The 20,525-nt window shown below is 30.6% G+C and overlaps 1 protein-coding gene across 2 annotated transcripts in view; it reads right to left on the bottom strand.

Annotated features, from left to right (window-relative positions):
• PRL-1 (PRL-1 phosphatase) overlaps positions 1-20,525 on the bottom strand; it is a 64,544-nt gene that overhangs the window by 2,951 nt on the left and 41,068 nt on the right. For both annotated transcript variants that reach the window (XM_067286030.1, XM_067286032.1), the window contains one exon: positions 6,513-6,605. In XM_067286030.1, the coding sequence (XP_067142131.1) occupies positions 6,513-6,605 (93 nt within the window). The remainder of the gene's footprint in view (positions 1-6,512; positions 6,606-20,525) is intronic.

Here is a 20,525-nt window from a genome sequence, read left to right as displayed (position 1 = left end):
GGATTTTAAGCTTATTTTTGACCTAGATTATCCATAAAATAATGGCACATTGTAACTTACAGCATGTAATAAAACTTTGTTTAATTTTATACACTTACCAAGAAGAAAAAATTAGCAAGAAACTGCAATTTAATCTATATTACATTTCACCAATATCATATAAAACAACTAGACAAATAAAACTGACCCCTAGTATACTAAAACACATTCAAAGAGAACAAAAAATTTATAGTCAAGCATCTCCTGAAAAACAATCAATATTAAAGCAGCAGCAATAAATTTAAAGTGTCAATCATCATCAAAAGAAAGATCTTTTCATAGTATACATACATCAAAAGATGCATTAGATACTGGGCATTCAACTTTGTCATGTCTGTAACATGTCAAAAGTTATTTTGTTGTTCAATTAATAAAGTTCATTGCACCCAGATCTTGAAATTGAAAGCAAGCAGAGATACCAGTCACTTTATGCCAAAATGATTGAAATTTAAGTTTACAGAATAAATTTTACAATGTCTCATTTGACAAATTTAAATTTTTATTTCACTATTTGAGAATTAAACTAAATTTTACAAACAACAAATATCCTCCTTTAATAAATATATAGCACTAATACAATCAAATTGATCTTAAATTACTACAATTGACCTATTACAATTTTCCATAATTTGAAAATATGTATAGTTCACATTTTGTCATAAGAAATATGAAATATGTAAATATTAATTTTTTAATACCAGTTTAAATATAGGAAACATGTAATGTGAAAAAATATAAATTATTTAACCTTGCATTTTGAGCATTAGATATTAATGCTAGAGCAAAAAGAAATGTGTAAAAAAATTTGGAGAAAAATCTTAACTCTATTTTATTCCTATAGTGAAATCTAATATTCAGAGTACTCTTATTATCAATGTTCAAATCTAAACACTAAGAATCTGATTTACTGCAATTAATGATTAAACAATAATCTATGAAAATCAAAGACCAAGATTACATCTTTACAATAAAATATATTTAATTATTAGTCTCAAAAACAGTACACACTACTAAACTTAGATAATTAACTTTCATTTTGATCTCAATAATAATAATAATAATGAATCTATAAATTTAAAAATTATTTGTAGTTAAAAATTTAATTTAAATGATAAGTTAGATAATATGAATAAATTATAATTCCATCCTTTATCTATCAAAAAATCATCACTGAAAAGTAACACCTATCAAATCTTCAATTTATATCTTATATAAGAACATTTAAATTCCACACTTTTTATAATCATTGTTAGGTAATTTTAATAGTAATTAACTAATCAGTAATTTTTGTCAAGACATGCAGGATATATAACATTATTTACTGGTAACAATTAGGGATTGCAATCCAGCAGTGTTTTCAATCCAGCTGGATTTTTGCTAGACCAACATCATTCCAGCTGGATCCAGCGTGGATGTATTTTTGGTACAATAGTGTTATCTATCTATCTATCCAGCAATTTATGGTTTTTTTAAAGAAATAAAACATTTTTTTAAAATACTTAAGAAACTTTTATTAGTTAGATTGGTCAATATAAATCAGTAAAACATCTTACACATTTAGGTAGTAAACTTAACTTTGGATCGGTTTAACACTTGAGATAGAGATAGTTAAACTTTAAATGTTAAAGATTACATTATAAGTATAATCTAACTAAAGTTAAATAATACAAAAGGTAATACTACTAATTAATTATATTAACATATTATAGTATTGTAAGGACGGATAATCAGTGGCTAAGTGGCTATAAGTCTTACAGTTTTCTTATATAGGCTCTAGATATCAGTCTGTAGTTATTTATAAGTAATTTAATTATTAGTAAAAGTAATTTAATTATTAGTAAAAGTAATTTAATTATTTAATTAGTAAAGTAGTGAGTAAGTAATGAGTAGTCGTCTAGTAGTTATCACAATCATGAATCACATACATTCATATCATCATATATCTAAGATACTGATACTCATTAATTTAACTACCTAACTAACTAGGTAGTCTCAGTTTCTCATTAATTTTCACAATAAAATTGCCTATCGTAGCCCACTAACCACTTATAGAATAAAAATTAAAAATTCTTACTTAATAGAATTAGAGTAGAAGTTATAAAATATTAATTTTGTCTTGAATAAAGTATTTTAAAGGATTAAATAAAATTAAATCAATCACTTCTGTTATATTTTTGACTTTTCTGGAAGTAGGATCTCAAGAAAATGGTATTGATGGTGTCTCCCAACCTACTTCCTAATGAATTGCATATGTATCCCGCTGCGGAGAAGGCCCTTTCTGCCTCTACGCTAGTTGGTTCCAGAATCATCAAATAATCATAAATTGTTCTGTCACGTGATTCTGTCACATAACATCTGACCATAAATTAGAATTATGCACTAGGAGAGGAGTTACTTATTTTATTTGTCACGAAGACACTATTTAGCACAAGCGGAAAGTTAACTGGCAATTAGATCAGTAGAGGTAAAAGGGCGGGCGGGCGGTGCGGTATAGAGAGGGGATGTAGCACATCCCACACTGAACGGCAAGGTCACTCTCACTGCCGAGCGATAGCGCACGTAGCAAAGAGGCAACGCCGACAACGTAGACTTTTGCGCCATTATTTAGAAAGTTAATTGAGTATTTGCAGATCCAGCAGGCCAAAGAATGCACTGGATCCAGCTGGATTGCTGAATGAGGGATCCAGCAATTGCAATCCCTAGTAACAATGCTACCCTTATTAAATTGAAAATTTACAAACACGGAAACCAAAATAATGATTTTGAAATGTATCGTTCACCCCCAGTTATTTATAATGAAAAAAATTAAAATACTATAGTTGCATTATGCAGATAAACTTTGTTATTAAATAGAGAAAATTCAAAAGTAAAACAAAAATTAATTTTTCTAACTTCATGATTATAGGGTAATTATGAACTCTCTCCACATTTTAGTTATTTCTTATTTCTTTTGCAGCTAATGTGAAACAATGCTAACAATAGAAGAAAGAATAGCCATTGTTTGTATTTGTCTGCATGGAGGGAGTGACATGAATGGATGCAAGCAGACTTCACCCTTAAATTCTGAAAATCTGGCCCCCAGAAAATTAAAATAGTGTTGCAATGTTTCAGGAGCTGAGTAACACCACAAACCATGCAAAGTGTACAGAAGTGATCACATGAAGCACCTCTGCATCCATCAGGAGACTCAGTGGAGAGCTTGCTATTCCACAGTCTACTGCTTGGAAAATCCTACAAAGCAAATTTAAAAAATGTTTGTAAGCTTGAAGCAGAGGATTATGAAGCCTGATAAGCTGTCATAACCTGCTAGAGGCTGTGGAAAAGGAGAATTTTATGCAGAATGTTTTTCAGTGACAAAGCTGCAGTCCACATCTATGGACATAAGAGCAGACAAAATTATAGATCTGGGTAGAGGAACCACCACGATGGTTGGTTAGTGAAGGTTTTTTCGCACAAGGGCCACACAGGCCAAGCTGCGCCACAACACATGGTATAAATACATAAATAAATAACAATAATAAATAGAATAAAATAAAACAACAGAAAGGAACAAAAAACAAAGAACCGATAACAAAAATATATAACAAGGTGTAAATATAAATAAATAAACAATTAAATCTGTTTATAAATATTTGTGAGTTTTAGAAAGTTCAATAGTTTATCAACATTTGGCCTCTGGCCCAAAATCTCTTTAAAACTTGCATTTCCAAAATGCTACCTACGAATCCTTTCAGAGGCAGTGCAATTGCTCAGTATGTGCTTAACACTTACAGTACAATTGCAATACTGACACACAGGCTGGTAATCACCCTTCAGAAGGTATTGATGAGTCAGTCGAGTGTGTCCAATTCTCAAACGAGTAAGAATGACCTCAGATCTCCTGTCATAGGGTTTCTTCTGTGTCTAATTTTCTATCATAGGTTTGATCTCATGTAGTTTATTGTGGACTTGTGAGTTCCACACATTTTGCCATCTCTCCGCTAGTCGTTTTTTAACAACTAGCTTCGACAAGTCACCTCCTTCGATGAACATTGTATGCTGAGAAGGGCTTGCTGACTTTGCAGCTGCGTCAGCTTCATTTCCTCTTATACCTACATGCCTTGGGACCCAACAAAATTTTATAAAGAAATTCCTCGCAAAAAGATGGCAAATCAGCTTACGAATTTTAATCACTGTGGAGTGAGAACTAGGTTCATACGAGATCAAAGCCTGGAGTGCACTAACTGAGTCAGTGTAAATCACGCAGCAACGATGACCTTTCCTATTTATATACTTTAGGGCTAAATAAATAGCCTGCAACTCCGCAGTAAAAATGGAAGAATTTGGTGCAACCACGAGCATGAACTTCTGACCTTTGTAGGCTACTAAAGTGACACAGCTGTCTTGTTTAATTTAAACATAAATGTGTAAATGTCCTGAGTTTGGGAGAGAGATTTTTCCAGACTTAAAAAGTTTTCCCTATATACTTGCATATAGGTTAACTGAGTGAGTGCAAGTTAAGAATGTGAAGACATTAACACTTAGTGTTTATTAGAGTGAAGCAAATTATTATGTCAAGAACCAATTCATTTTACAATTAATTACTTTAAAAAAATTCTAAATTACAAATACAGTACAAATAAATCATTTGAACTGTTCAATAATAGCTATAAAAACTAATGTGCCGAATATATGTTAAATCGGGTCTCCAAACCCATGGTCCCCTGAAACATTTATTGGCCGCATATCTTGTTTAACATTTTTGAAATATTCAAATTAGTTCAAAGCATATAAACTTGAGAAAATTCAACTATCTCTGCTAGAAGAGTAGTTTGTATGGAGGATATTTTCTATTTTTGCTTCTATGTACTGTACCTTTATAAGCAAAAACCTTTTTGAAAATCAAATATACAAAAATCAAAATATTGAATATTGAAAAATTTTAATATTGGGTGCCACTAAATTTATCCAATTTTAATGTTTCTTTTGAAAAAAACAATTGCATATTTCACATTAATTTATGTCGGTAGTTATTGTGAAAGGTTAAGTTTTTTCATTTTTTGAATACCTTTCATACCTAGCCCTAATACTTAGAGCTTTGAGTTTGATTCTGCTTCTTAGCAATGCCAGGATGCTATGTACAAAATTTACAAATATAAAAATTATTTAATTGCAATTTTCTGATGTTTTAGAGAGATTTAGAACCCATATCCATGATCTAATTTGCATTTGAATATTAAATACTTTTATGAATCAATTAAAACAACATTTAGTACCCAAAACTGAATTAAACACAGTTAAAGTCCAAAAGACAAACTTTTATAAATTAGTATTCCTTAGAATAATTGATACTCCTTTTACCATATATTTGGGAGATTGACATGGCAGATACAAAAAATGGTGTAATTCATTTATTGTATTACAACAGGCACTGTGTTTTCAATATAGAGTTACTTTATAATGAAAACACAATAGATGTTTTAATATGGTAGATTAACACTGTGTCACCCTACAGGTCTAAACCAGAATTCTAAGCAAAAAATCTAGAGGTTGATTTCAAATGGTGACACATACAATTTTTGGTTTACAATTTGTTTTTAACTTTTAAAGAATTGTAAACCGTCCGGACATGTCGGGCCCTGTCTCTCACCACCCTGGCTGCCCAATTGTGGGCCTGGCCGAACCAATAATGGGCTGGGTAAAACAGGCCCTCTTAGTGCCCACAGGGCAGAAAGAGTTAAAAAAGTTTGACAAACTGTTCGTAAATGTCATATTATAAAGACACTATTAAAAAAAACAGTGCTAAGATAGTGTCCTAATATCAATTTCATTACATTTTAATTGAAATCTCATATTTTGAATTTTTCCCCCCTATAATCATTGATTTGTTTATGGAGTATAATGATTTTGAATTTATAGGGTAAATAGAAACAAAAGTGGCTATTTTTATTCATCTCATGTAACATTTTTCAACAATAGTGATTTAAAATTTGTACCTAGCTCTGAAATAGCTAAATAGATCTAATTGTGCTTCCATGTTGGTCCTAATTTATTTCAGTGAGAACACTCAAACTTAAAGACTTCTCTATAGTAAAGGTGTATAGATAATGATACTGTGGTTCAAAATAATTGACATACCTGCCACCTAAGCTAAGCTAAAGTCAAGTCTATCAAATTACTGTTCAATCATAAAAATAGATTATCACATATCAATTATTGATAAGTGATGACCTATTTGGTAAAATCTGACAAGGATAAATCAATATTTCTATGTTTGAATTCTTAAGACTTGAGAATAAACTCATTTATTAAATAAATTTAAATATAATCTGCTATTCAATTTTATTAAAGCTGAATAATAATATACAAATTTTGTGAGTAAACAATACATAATTTTATATCAAAGTTTTATAATCATAAAGGAAGTTGTAAAATTTAGGTTAACATTTTAGTTATCTTATAAGTATAATGCATTAAATAGATCTCTAGCTTACCAATACAGATATGCCTTCACGTTCCAACTGATCAGTTTTGTAAGTGGGTTCACATACCCTTACGACATCTTTCACATTTCTCTTCTGTAATTCCTATAAAATGAAATAATTTAATAAGAAAAAATAAAAACCAATTTAAAATTATCACTCAAAAATAAATAATATTTTAATATAATAAAATGAATTTAAAAGTCAATGTAACTTTCACAATTGTATACTAAACATTATGCAGAGTAATTTTAAATGAATGTTTATATTTTATTGAAATTTGTATATTATTCTTTATTTAGATAATATATGAAGTGTTCAGCAAGATAGTGGAGAAATATTTTTAGTGGTCTAAGGAATCCAAAAATGTCCTATAAAGATAACTTTCAAATACATTGTTTCAGGACTAGAAGAGCAGCATCTTAAGGGGGCTAAGATGTTACTCTGCAGCATTGTAGAACAGTTCAATCTTGCTCTTAGCTTCTTACCTTCAAAAACTTACATTTTTGCAAAAAAAAACAAGCTTTCAAAAGTAAGAAATACAAGCAAACAAAATGAAGGGCACAGAGACAGGCCTTTCTGTGGCCACAAGTCTAAATTAAAATTTAGATTAGCTACTCCTCAAGATGCTGCTCATCTAGCATTGAAACAATGGATTTTTGAAGGGCTATCTTTTGTTTTGTGTAGAGTGTTCTTTGAGTGGAAATATTTTACAGCATGTTCATGCTGTAAAAATATTTCCACTAACTCAAAGAACACCCTGTACAAAACACACAAAACAAATCTGTAATCAAATTCTAAATGATTATTTCAGATTAGTTACTAAAAGTAAAAATTTTATACATTTCAATCTTATTACAAATTTAATAAAATAATGTTGAATTACATTCACAAATTCAAAATATAAATTTTAAGCTTTATTCTAAACTTAAATGTGAAATACAAATTTTAATTTTTTTACTACAGCATAATCTCAATTCAAAGTGAAAGGGACAGAAAAATTGAATTAAAATTCTAAGTTTTAGAAACTACCGTTATTCTAATGAGATCATAAACACCATAATACAAACAACAAATACATTTTATTTTAATTAAGTCTTAATTTTTAGATATGTATGAAATAAAATATTTACACTATTAGTGGAAAAAATTTGTTACACAAGTTTGTCATTAACAATTCATTGCTTCTTGCTGCCTAGAAAGCTTTGTTTTATGAATGTAATAGTTTGTAGAAAGCCTCCTTAAAACCTTGAGAACTTTTCTGGCCTCTCTACACAGAGGCAGGTGCAAGATATTTGTCCTTTGCAAAACTTATTTCTTCTTCTTTGTTTGTTTCTTGCACTTGGTTCTATACTTCAGTAATGATGTGATATGCAGATATATCTTCAAATAATACTTTCACTACTTATTGCTGTCATATCAACCCTTCTTTGACATAGTTAACAAATTCTGATGGAAATTCCAAATTATACAAAATGTTGATAATTTGGTCACTGAAACTTCTCTGTAAAGCAATTTGCAGTATTTTGTGGAACTTTATTCCAAGCTTTGTTAATCATTTACACTGCACTTAGCACATTGACACCAATCTCATGTTGAATGTTATTAAAAATGGATTACATCTTTAAACTGTGATACAAAGCTTGTTAGACAAAAATTTTGAATGATTTCCTGATATAAAGATGGCAATCTACAATTAGTATTTGATCTTAAGTAATGGCTGTATATGCACTTTTTCCTAAAATGTTATGTTAAAACCTTGATATTATATTAACACAATTGGTCCTTACTCTGTTCAAGTGGATTAATTTAGTCATTCAAAAATGCATTTTATGGACATTTCAAATTTATATAAAATGTGTGTGTGATTTTTACTGCATAATTTACAGATTTAACCACTTTCAGAACTAAAAAGGGCTTTATAAACTTCATAATTTGTTTGCATGATGGAAAGTGCTTTTTATCAAATGCTAATTTCTCACATGAACTGTACATGTACAATTCATGTGAGAAATTTCACTTCCCCACTCAATTACAGATGAGTATGCAAAATTCAAATGTTTTAAACTTGAACCATCTAACTCTCATCTTGTTAGTCTCAAACACATTTGCAATAACATGGAAATCTCATTTTTCAAATTCTTAAAATCTTTTGAATTAACTGAATTGAAATTATTGTAAGATTAAATTAAGTTAATAAATAGAAATTAAATTTAAAAAATAAATGTTATTTCTATTTTATTTAATTATTTTATTTTATTAATTTAATCAATCTTTCAAAAAATTGTATTCAAGGGGGTTTTTTTTCCCCCCCCTCCCCCCCCCTCCCCCTCCATAAATAAATGTAATTAAATATAATATAAAAGAAAAACAAAATGAGTGGAGGTGGGGCTAGGGTGGCAGGAGAGGTGGACGCCTTTAAATAAAGGAAAACAAAATTCCAAAAAAAAAAAAAACTCTTTTTTTTTTTTTTTTTTTTTTTTTCTTTTCCTTTTTTTTGGGGGAAAATTTTTTTTTTTTCCACCAATAAAAGTTTTTTTTGGAAAAAAAAAAATGGGGTAATAAAAATATAAAAAATAATATAATTTTTAATATGATATTCAAAAAATATTTTTTGATTAAAGAGTATTTCAAACCCCTCCCCCCCCCCCCTCCCTCCCCCCCCCCCACCCCCCCCCCCCCCCCCCCCCCCCCCCCCCACCCACCAAAATAAATATAGTATTTAAATAAAACTGTCTTAACAAAAAATAAACAAATATAAACAAAAAAAAAACAACAATAAAAAGATATATTATAAATTACAATTTTAAAAAAATATTATAACCAATAAATTAAGTTAATAAATAGAAATTAAATTTAAAAAATAAATGTTATTTCTATTTTATTTAATTATTTTATTTTATTAATTTAATCAATCTTTCAAAAAATTGTATTCAAACATTATATTTACACAACTTAATGAAGATAATTTTTTGTGAACAAAAGTAATCAAATTTCTGCATGTGGAACATTAACAGAAAAGATTCCATTACACTGAGTTTGATTCAACTAACAATATAGATAAAACAGCAAAAACTAATACCGAACTGCTAAGCAAGCATGTACTTAGTTTAGATCCTAGGCATTTAAAACAGATGAAAAATTCATTATAATAATGTAAGCTACAAATGGAAATTTTTTTTAGCAGGAAACTAAGTATTTGCATTTTGAAAATGTCCTTAATCAGCACAACATGAAGCATCAAAATCAGCCAAAACAGCAATTTATCACACAGGTAAATTCTGGTTGCACTGATACTAATTTTAATAGAATTCATGATATCAGTTGGAAACAAAACATTATAAATTTAGCATTGAAGTTGTTAGTAATTAGTTAATACTTAAGACCATTTACTCATTTCTCATCATTTGTACAGGCCATAAACAAATATGACAACTTTAGACCAATTAATCCAGAAATGCATTGTAAATTTAGGAAGCTAAAAAATGTATTTTTCAAATCCTGACATCAACAGCCACATTTCTTCTGACTGACAAGAAAGAGATGAGAACAGATGAGAAGAAATGTGAATGTTCACTTCAGGATTCAAAAAAATTTGTCTTTAAATTTACAACATATTTCTGGATTAATGATTATTATAATCCAATCCTTAATAGTGAGATTTAGAACAGACCAGTTACTATAGAAGGAAGGAAACTAAATGAACCCAGTGATCCTCAAACATCTTGTAAATTGTGTATATATATTTATACATAGAAATCAATTCAATAATGATTGATTAGGTAGCATAGGAAATTATAAAATTTTATTGAACATTAATTTTATTCATTTTCTTAATTGCATACCACCTACATGAAACATCCTAATAGGTATTTTATATCATTTTCAAATCCCTTGTGTCATGTATTGTTACATGTTTATCCACTCCTATCTAAAATGTGACATAATATACAGCAAGATTTGCCCACAGACAGTACAGTACATAGGCATTTCAAACTACAAATTTTAGTATATACTTCTGTTACTTTTAACATGCATAATGCATATTTCAGGCATTTTAATGTGCATATAGCAATTGCTTATACCTGGCATTTTTACATGCATAGATATGCACATTTATATGCATTTAAAGTTGCAATATATCTAGCCCTTAGTAATAAAATTAAACTGTTATAGCTTTCAGAGCAGGAATCAAATATGCATTGCAACTGTCAATAAAAATCTGTTTTCAACAATAGCTATAACTTTTTCAGCCAGTTAGGAAATGCTCTGCCATCATCCATAGTTTCTTATTTGCCATAAATTATATAGATGTCTTGGCATTGCAGAAGCATTGAGATTATTTTTATTGACAGTTGCAATGCATATTTGATTCCTGCTCTGAAAGCTATAACAGTTTAATTTTATTACTAAGGGCTAGATTTATATGCATTTAAAGTTGCAATATATTTGCATATCTATGCATGTAAAAATGCCAGGTATAAGCAAATTGCAGAGTTTTTTTGTTACCTAGCATATTTGCTCTCAAAGTTTTTCTTTTTATTTCTGTGACATGAATATCCTTTGAACACAATTGTTTTGTCCAGTACACATTTAAAAAAAACATCTACATTGAAAATTTCATCTGGGTTAGTAAACTCTTCAACCACTTTGCATAATCCTCCTTTCACTTTTCAATAATAATCTGAAAAAGAGCAAAACTATTCTATGTCTCTTAAACTTATCTAGCCACCTGCTGCTTGTTTTACATCTAGTATGTCCCAACTAGTGTTCATCTTTTTCTCTTAGTAGTAGTTTTCCATCAATAGAAATATTCTTGTCTACACTGTGCAAGCCAATTCAGTGTGCACTTCTCAGCATCTGGATACTCACATTTAGACATTTGTTTGTTCTTATTCTGTTGGGCATTGAAGCTCTCCAAAATTATCTTGTTTTTCAGATATTTAAAGAGTACACAATAGAATATTGAATTCTTTCACAATTTGACTTTTTTTCCTTTTTTGTTTCTTTCATGGTTATTATAATGAATACCTTTTCTGCTATTGACAGTGCACACACTTCACTTTTATCAGCTGACCATTTCAACAAACATGTCCAAGGAGATTTTGTTTCTTCCTCCCTTTTAAAATGTTTCTAAAATGCACAAGGCAAGTATCATTAATCTATCCAGTGTTATTCCCGACATATCTTGGGGTTGTGACTTTTGACCTCGACCAGTTGACCTGAGATATCTTGTTACAGTATTGGTACATTTTTGGAACTAGATGTTGCTGGTCGTTATAATTTTTATATTAAAACTAACTTCCAAAATATAATTTCTTTTGTTTTTATATTTATTAATATATCTATTTTGTTTGTGAAAAATAAAAAAATAATTTTGGATGATAAAACAGCCATGATTACTTTAAAAAACATGTAATTTTCATTAGGCTTAACATCAAAAAGAATTCAACATAGAGCCACAGGCAACAGAGAAAAATTTCAATATCAGATAGGTTAACTAAAGCCATAACTAAGATCCAGATTTTGAGAACAGATAGGGTGCTTGAGTGCTTTTTTTCCCCATTTTAGATGCTAGTTTGGGTGCTTTTAAATGCTGTATTATTAAGACAAAAACCAACAAGTAGTATTATATTTACAAAGTACATAATTGTTTATTGCAATTTACACAAAGATGAGCATTGTAATTTACAACAGTAACTATTTGAATGTTCTTAAAAGTGAAGTTTTCTTGTTTGGAGGGTAGAATGTCTTTGTTTTTATATAAGGAAAAGATTTTCCTTATATAAAAACATTCTATAAAAAGAATGTTTTGACAAACTGTTTAGCCACCTTGACATCTGAACTGGTAACTTCACTACACCTAACAGAATGAATGCCAGGCCTCTTTTTTTTTCAAATTTTCGAACCAACTCCTCTTCCGCTGAAGCACTACCATCTTGTATCAAATCAGAATAAATCATTTGCGCCTTTTTGCAGATGATAGCCTTTGTCAAGGTATCTCCAGCAAGCTGCTGCTCTGTTATCCACAGAAACAGGAGATTTTTCATTTTCTCATAGACTGAAGTGCATAGCTTTGAAATCATCATTACTCCCTTGGCTGCTGTTATACCAATTATAGAGGCTTTCTGTTTCAATATTGTGCAAATCGTTGATGTAGAATGCTCGTACTGTCTCGCCAAATCTATCTCTCTCTTATGCTTTCATGTTCTTTTTTATAATTTCTTGCTTTACTTCAAGAGAAATCACATGTTTTGGCTTTTCATCACTGCTCTTTACACTTACTTTCTTAAGACCCATGGTATCACTAAAGAAATTTTGCAAAATAATGGCAAAAAAGACAACACAACAGAGATCCTTCCAGAGTGAAATGAACACATGTACTGTGAGTGGAAATACTCTCAAAGCTTGGTACTTGCTGCACCAACTAGCAGATGCTTAACTGAAACTTGCTCTTATCTCAAGGAAAAAAAAAAAACACCCTAACTCTGGCTCATCTCAAAAAATGTACTGTATTAAGTAATTTTGCCTACCTCTAGGCTAATAAATTTAATAATTATGAATTAATAATTAATATCTACTTTAAACGTTCTGGAAGAATTGGCCTGAAACAGGACCCAAACTACAACTCTTACTATGCAGATGTATTACCAGTTATGCTTGCTATCCAGACTTCCCTCTGATCTTTGCCTCCAGAACTATTAATAATTTAGACTAAGTAGCCTGATAGTTCAATTAACATTAACACTCTTAAACTTCTCTATGCAAAATTACTTAGTATTTAATAGCCACATCCTAAGCTGATATAATCTGGATGTTCATTTGGCATGTATTTACTTCAGAAAAAAAAAATGGTCAATGCATTGATGAACTGGTCACTATCAGGAATAAAAATTCAACTTGCAAGTCAACCTTTACAGCAAAATTGGCACAGTATATGTGTTTAATTCCAAATAAGGAAATACAGTCGACTCTGCATAAGTCGACAGCCCAAGGGGAAGTGGAAACGTGTCGAGTTATCGGATATGACGACTAAAGCGAAATTGGAAAAAAACCACAAAAAATACAATTAATAAAATGCAGTAGTGCATTATACAGTAGTATAAACTTACAATACATCGTGTCTACCATTTACAATTACTCTGTAGATGAAAAACTGAAAAATTTGTTTAGTGTTTTGTTTTGAGCACTTAACCGTCTCGACTTTCTTTTTCAACGATCACAAATGCCTTGAAAACATCATCTTCGCAATTGTCAATTGTTGGCAAGTAACGTCTAAGGATTCTTAATGCTTCTAGTGTGAGAAAATGCATCTTTGAATATTTGAAAAAAACCCATTTACCTGTTATTCCCCACATATTTCTGGTTGCCACGAACTAACCTTGACCGATTGACTGGAGATATCTTGTTTCATCATTGGAACTTTTTGAAATTAGATGGCGCATTGTTATAATTTTATATTAAAACTAACTTCCGAAATAGAATTATCTTTTTACATTTATTAATATATATATATATATATATATATATATATATCATTTGTGCAAAATAAAAAGTAATTGCGAACGATACAATAGCCACCATTATTTTTTTTCAAAAACAGGAAATTTTCGCACTGACAAAAATTCAACCTTGGGCATCATGCAACGGAGAGAAATTTCAACATTTGATAGGTTAATTTCAATGAAAATGCATCACGAAAGACCTCGTGGTCGTGACTGTAGCCAGCAAAGTTTGAATGATCACACTCAAAACCAGTGATACCAAAGATGATTGGAGAATGAGACCCATCGTGAGCATTGAAGTGATCCCGCTTGGTAGTGAGTCTCCAAGGCCACTACTAAGTCTTGTCTCAAATACGGCCTTGCCTTTTTACTTGTTATTGTTATTTTGGCAACTCACAAAGCAGGCAGGTTGTTCATGACTGCTTTAAAAGGACTGAAAATACTAATTTGAAATATATTGATAAAGATTATACCTTTAATTTTCCACTTATTGTAAATATTCCAGTTTCATTACATTAATTATGGATATTTATTTTCATTGCTTACATTTATCTCTGAAAATCAGTGATTTCATGTATTAAAGTTATTCAGTCAAAATTTCCAAGGTGCTAGTCAAAATGTACATTTGCAAAGGTTTTTCTTAAGACTGCAAAAGGGTTATTGTCCAATAAAGTAGATTACAAGGATGGTACACACAGAATTAGATTCAGATTGTTCTAAAAATTGAGCTGAATAAACCAATATCTTTCAATAAACCAGTTGATTCCATCTGTCATAGCAGCAGTCAGAAATTGTCAGCAGTCATGGTGTGATTTGGAAACCAGACCCTTTCTGAACTATATTCTACTCACAAAGAGAGGGCCATATGTTCACGTGCACTTTATGTCTAAATTACATACTTGTGGTGACATAGTATGTAATCACAAGCAAAAATATCTGAAATTAAATATAAAAAAATAAAATCTTATTTAATGACATGAGTTAAATCTACAAAGACTTCTTTTTCACTATATATTTCAATACTATTAGCTTTAAATGTGAGGAATAATGATAATGATATAGTAAAATATTGAAATTATGTTACACACAAAAAAAACTAAAATTGTGAAGAATTAAACCTATATCTCGTAGCTCTGGTGCCTAGTATCTTATTCACTCGGCTATCCCTGTTTGAAAATGTGAAACTTCCAGACTTACAAGCTAAACACTCAATTTTCAGAGACCCGTTTTTCAGAAATGCTTGAGAAATGGGTCCTGTTATTTGGACAAAGAGCTTTTTGTGTTAGGAGGTACAAGCTCACTAAGTTTCATACAAATCGGAGACCTGACCCTCGCCTTGTCAGTATTCTTCTAACCTACTTATACTCAACTTAATTTGAACACAATGGCAATTAATGGAAAGTGTAGATTGGTAAAACAGTTTCTCTACAGCAAGAACCTAAAGCTGATTTCAGACAAGACCAAGATATATTTGTCCTGTGTTTGAATGCAGACTTTATTACTAGGGCAACTCATTCAAAACAATGCTATACATACTGTATGGGCAGAGTGTGTTGTGGTGAAATGTACTGTGCTTTGTGACCATCAAAATGACCAGTTAGTGCTCTGTCTTCAAACAACAAAAAACTAGTCAATGAATGAATACATGTTCTCTGTAAAGCAGGCCTGGCCAACCCAAATTGTTTCGCGGGTCACTTTGATCACGCGTAACATTATGGTGGGCCACAATTTAGGCAAACATGCTTTTGAAAAAGTAAAACAAATACAAAATGAATAAGATTTTATTGTTATACCATGAGTTCGTACTCACACTTGCGCATTATAACAATGACACGTGCAAATTTTCATTTATTTAATTGTTTTGGGATACACATAATGGGAAACAAAAGTTTTAATAGATATATAATATCGCTTAGCGGGCCACACAATTTAACGTGACGGGCCTCATGCGGCCCGCAGGTTGGCCAGGCCTGCTGTAAAGGCATTCATTGAATGAAAATCAATAATCCGGTTCCAGAGATTTCAGTTTAATTTTAATGAGGCACAATATGGACAAATTTCTTTCCATAACAATATTGAGGTGGGTGGAAAGATTTGATAACAGCAGCAGTGTTTGAGATCAATTTACTGGTCCTGCACCAATAGTCTTCCCTCCAGAGATTATCAAGAGGGTTCAGTAAGCAGTGCAGCAAAGTCTCACTCACTCTGCTAGAAGTCATTCTACTGCATTACACACAACAGACTGTTAAATCCGGCACTGCTGAAGACTATCAGAGGCCAATGACACAAATAAGGTGGGGCCCCCTTTAAGAGTAGGCAAATTTGATAATTTAGAAAATTTATACAAAATACTGTACTTAAACATGTTTTCAAAAATTTTACTTATTATTGTAAAGGTGTTAAAGCTTAAATCATTCTTATAAATTCATATAAAATTTAATTAAACAACACTTTATTTTATAAAATATAGACATTAAACATAACACATTTAAATTAAATAAAGCAAACTTATAAAAATTATATAAAACATTTGTGCGCTTTATCTGCAAGTTAACTACTGCATATATATAAATTTTACTGGTGTAAAGTTAAATATATAGTAAAAAAAAATTGTTTAAACAGTTTTGTGGGGCCCTGGGCACTGGCTCCAAACGCCCTTATATAAATCTGGCACTAGTCTTCAGCATATTCTGCACTCTGACCTCTTTCATCTGTATGAAATTCAGTTAGTGCACGATATGACAGACAAAACTGTTCAACTGGACTTTTATGGCAATTCAGTAACATTTTGAATGCTGATCCAGATAGTCAGAACAAATTTGTTGTGTCATATAATACACATTTCTGTTTGAGTACTGTACATGGATAAGCAGAATGATGAATAGCCCATGCAGATGCATGTACAATCAATGCATAGTGAGTGTGTCACAGTGTGGTATATCTGCCTTTGGCATAATTTATCCATATTTTTTTGAGGAACATAACTGCAGTGTGACTGTCACAGTTAAGTTACATCAAGAAATAATGGCAATGGTGGAGATGTCTGTTGAGCATGATAGCATCATTTGATTCCAACAAGTGCATGAAGCTTATGAATCAATTTTTGCAATTGTTTTCCAGACTCATTTATCTGATTTGGAGATATTGCCCGGCCACCAAGAAGTCTAGAGAGTGTATGCCAACAAACTCATTATTTTGAAGCAAGACATCACTGACAAAATTTGAACTATTGATACTCCTTTATTGCAGTGATTCTCAAAGTGGGGGTCGTGAAAAATATTTGGGGGGGGATCGCTGAAAAATTGATGCCAGATCAATTTTTTCAAATATTTTATAAATTTACTATGGATTCATGTTTAGAAATAATAGAAATAAAAAATATATAAAATAATTTTTACTTAAATAAATTGCACATATAAATAATATAAATATTTAAATACGAGCCTAACCCCCTCCCTCCGGGATGTTTTTTGACACATACTTATTCTTCGGGGGTCCTTTGAAATTTTTAAGTGCAGAAGGGGGGGTCGCGGTCCAAAAAGTTTGAGAAACACTGCTTTATTGCATCAAATCCTGGATAACTTCCAATTCAGATTGCAAGAACATTCTTTGTGGATGCCACTTGACAAATTTTTTTAAGAAGTAAGCAATAATTAATAAATTTCTCTATACTACTGTTTTTTCTGTGAATGATTTTGTTCTAAAACTGACCCTAGTTTTGCACAATAGATCTGAAAAAAATAGTCACATTCCTCATACCACATCCTGTAGTAGTATTTATTTTTACACAGTATTCAAATCATAGTGGCAAAAATATATCACTTGATTGCCATCACATGAATGCTAAGTCCTTCCACAAATTACTACGTACTTTCCTTATTAATAAAACGGGGAAAAAATTTTGAAAATCTCATGTTACTTCTGCTGCTAACTTTTATAATCCCAAATTTTTTACTAGTTAGTTGATAACTATAGTGTCATCTTCACTCAATAAAATCTATTATCAAAGCTTGTTCTTTTATTGTCTCATTCAATACAATCTGATATCAAGTGTACTTTCATCTCTTTAAATATGAGTCATTCCATGTCATAAAGTTCCATCTGACCAACTCATATTTTGCTCAAATTTGGTGTGTAGCTTCCTAAAGTGACCAAAAAGGAAATTCTGAAAAATCTAGGGTCTCAACATGCAACACTTTGGCTATAGAAGCTTCTTAAGTGGAAGTGGTTAAAAATGTATACATTTTTTATTTGATAGCAAGAAATTAAAAAAAGCAATTTATTAATAATTAATTTGATTTGTTTATACTATTTTTATACCTCAGAACAATGATTAAAATCTGCTTCTAAGAAGTTTGCATTTTTGTCTTCTTACAAACCTTTATTCCCTCTTCCTACAAAGACTGGATGATTTCACACAACCTCTCAGAGTCAAACCAGTTTTTCTGCATTACTCAACTCAATAAGTGGTCTCAAATGAAATCATTTTCTGGTAAGGAAGCCAAACTGTTATTTTTTTTAATTTTGCCTGATAATTTTTAATTTTTTTATATTAATAAAACACATATCTCCAGTAATGATCTATTTCATTTATTTTCAATTTTTAAAAGCATTATCTAAAATAAATCAATTTTTGATAAACAACAAAGGTGCTATTTACTTCATGAGAGTGAAGGTTCTAATTACTGGTCCTTGCAATGGGGATGGATACCAATTCAAAACAATTTAGTAGTGACAAAAGTCACCATGGACCAATGAAAGTTTACATTATTCCAGTAGCATGTTTCAAACTCTAAATTTGGCTATCTTTGAAGCTTATGAACAATTTCTTACTTTATTTGTTATCAACTTTTAGTTTTAAAAAAATCCCAAAAAATAAATATAATTTATATCCACAAGAATATTGTGACTCATTATAATTATAAAAGTTTGTTATGATTCAGAGATGCTGTAATATGTTAAATTTTCAAAATGTGATGTGTGATTCTAAGTAAAAATACTTGTTTCCACTAAGTTTACTCTGTTTTGAGTTTTAAAAATTGATTTTTCAAGATGAGTCAGTCTAGACATTCATGGCTCAAGTGAATGAATTCAAAAATTGGTTAACTCTTGATGATTGTTCAAGCTCATTGCATCATTTGCTGAACCTCATTTAGTGTTAAATACAATGGAATTAAAGCATTTGCAAGGCATGTCAATTGTGCAAAACTTAAAAAATAAAAAAAAGTATGTCTTCTCATTTAACTTCCCCTTCCCTAGCCATTGCATCATCCAATGAAGCAATTTTCAAAGATGGTGACCCTAAATGACATGATGAGATAGTTCTTTGAGTAAAATGAAATTACAGTAGAGACTCGTAAATCGGAACCCCGGTAATCGGCACGATTTTCAGTCGGACTGTGTCGTGCTGAATCGAACGTTTTTCATACTAAATTTACTTCTAAAGTATAATTTTCATGTTTTTATATTCTTCAATATATTTATTTTGTTTGTACAAAAAGCAGAAATAATTTTTAACGATACGATAGCCTCGATTATTATTATAAAAATTTTCGTTAGGCTTAAAATCAACGAAAATTCAACACGAAGCGACACGCAACGGAGAAAAATTTGAACATTGGACAGGTTAATGTATTTTTTCGTGCATAATCGGTAATTGGAACAAATTACTAATCTGAACAACCCCAGTCCCCAATTGATTCCCATTTTCGGTTCTCTACTGTAGCTGTAATTTCTTTGAGGGAAGTGTTGCAATATTAACTATCTGAAATAAGAGTAAAAAATTTATTTTGTAGTACACAATAAAAGCATGCATATCAAAATACAAAATGGAATTTTCAGGTTTCTTTTGAAAGATTGAGAAAGTCAGAATCAATCATTTTCTATTCTTAAGCTTGATGTTTATTAATTATTGAATGTAACATGCTCATAATGTAAACCATTAATTTTTTCAAAGTAAAATAAACTTTAGGAAGTATTCAAAAGAATCTGAATTGTATTGAAATTGGGAGAAATTTTAGTATTGTCCCATCACTATTATGAAAAGGCAAAAGACTTCATTTTGAGGATAGAGACGAGTTTCTTATTTATATGTAATAATAAAAATAATATATACACAGTCTTGCATTTTTAATTAGTCATGTTTTTTCCATTTGTGGGAGTTAAAGAATCTGTCCAATGTCAATTACTTCTCTCTCTCTTCAGGATTTTTCAGAAGTAATTAATAGCATTGTAATTGTAGACATCCCCAAGCCTATTAACCTCAACCTGGTTTGGATGCCATTCTAAGACCATTGTTCTGACATCCTCCCACTTCTTCAAAAGATCTTTAATAGCAGATATCAGCATTAATCCTCTTTTTCATCTCGCAGAGTTTCTTGGTGGTGTTCTGTCATCATATCTGTTTCAGGTTCCATTATGAGCTTTTTCAATGTTCTTTATTTCTCAGATGTGATTTTTGTTACTCCTTAATCTGTTTGAATCTTCTTAATTATACTGTATCTTTCTTAGATAAGATTGA

This window comes from Centruroides vittatus, unplaced genomic scaffold (genome assembly GCF_030686945.1).
Source record: "Centruroides vittatus isolate TY-2023 unplaced genomic scaffold, ASM3068694v2 scaffold_324, whole genome shotgun sequence".
Lineage (NCBI taxonomy): Eukaryota > Metazoa > Arthropoda > Arachnida > Scorpiones > Buthidae > Centruroides > Centruroides vittatus.
This window is presented reverse-complemented; position numbering and strand designations above follow the sequence as displayed.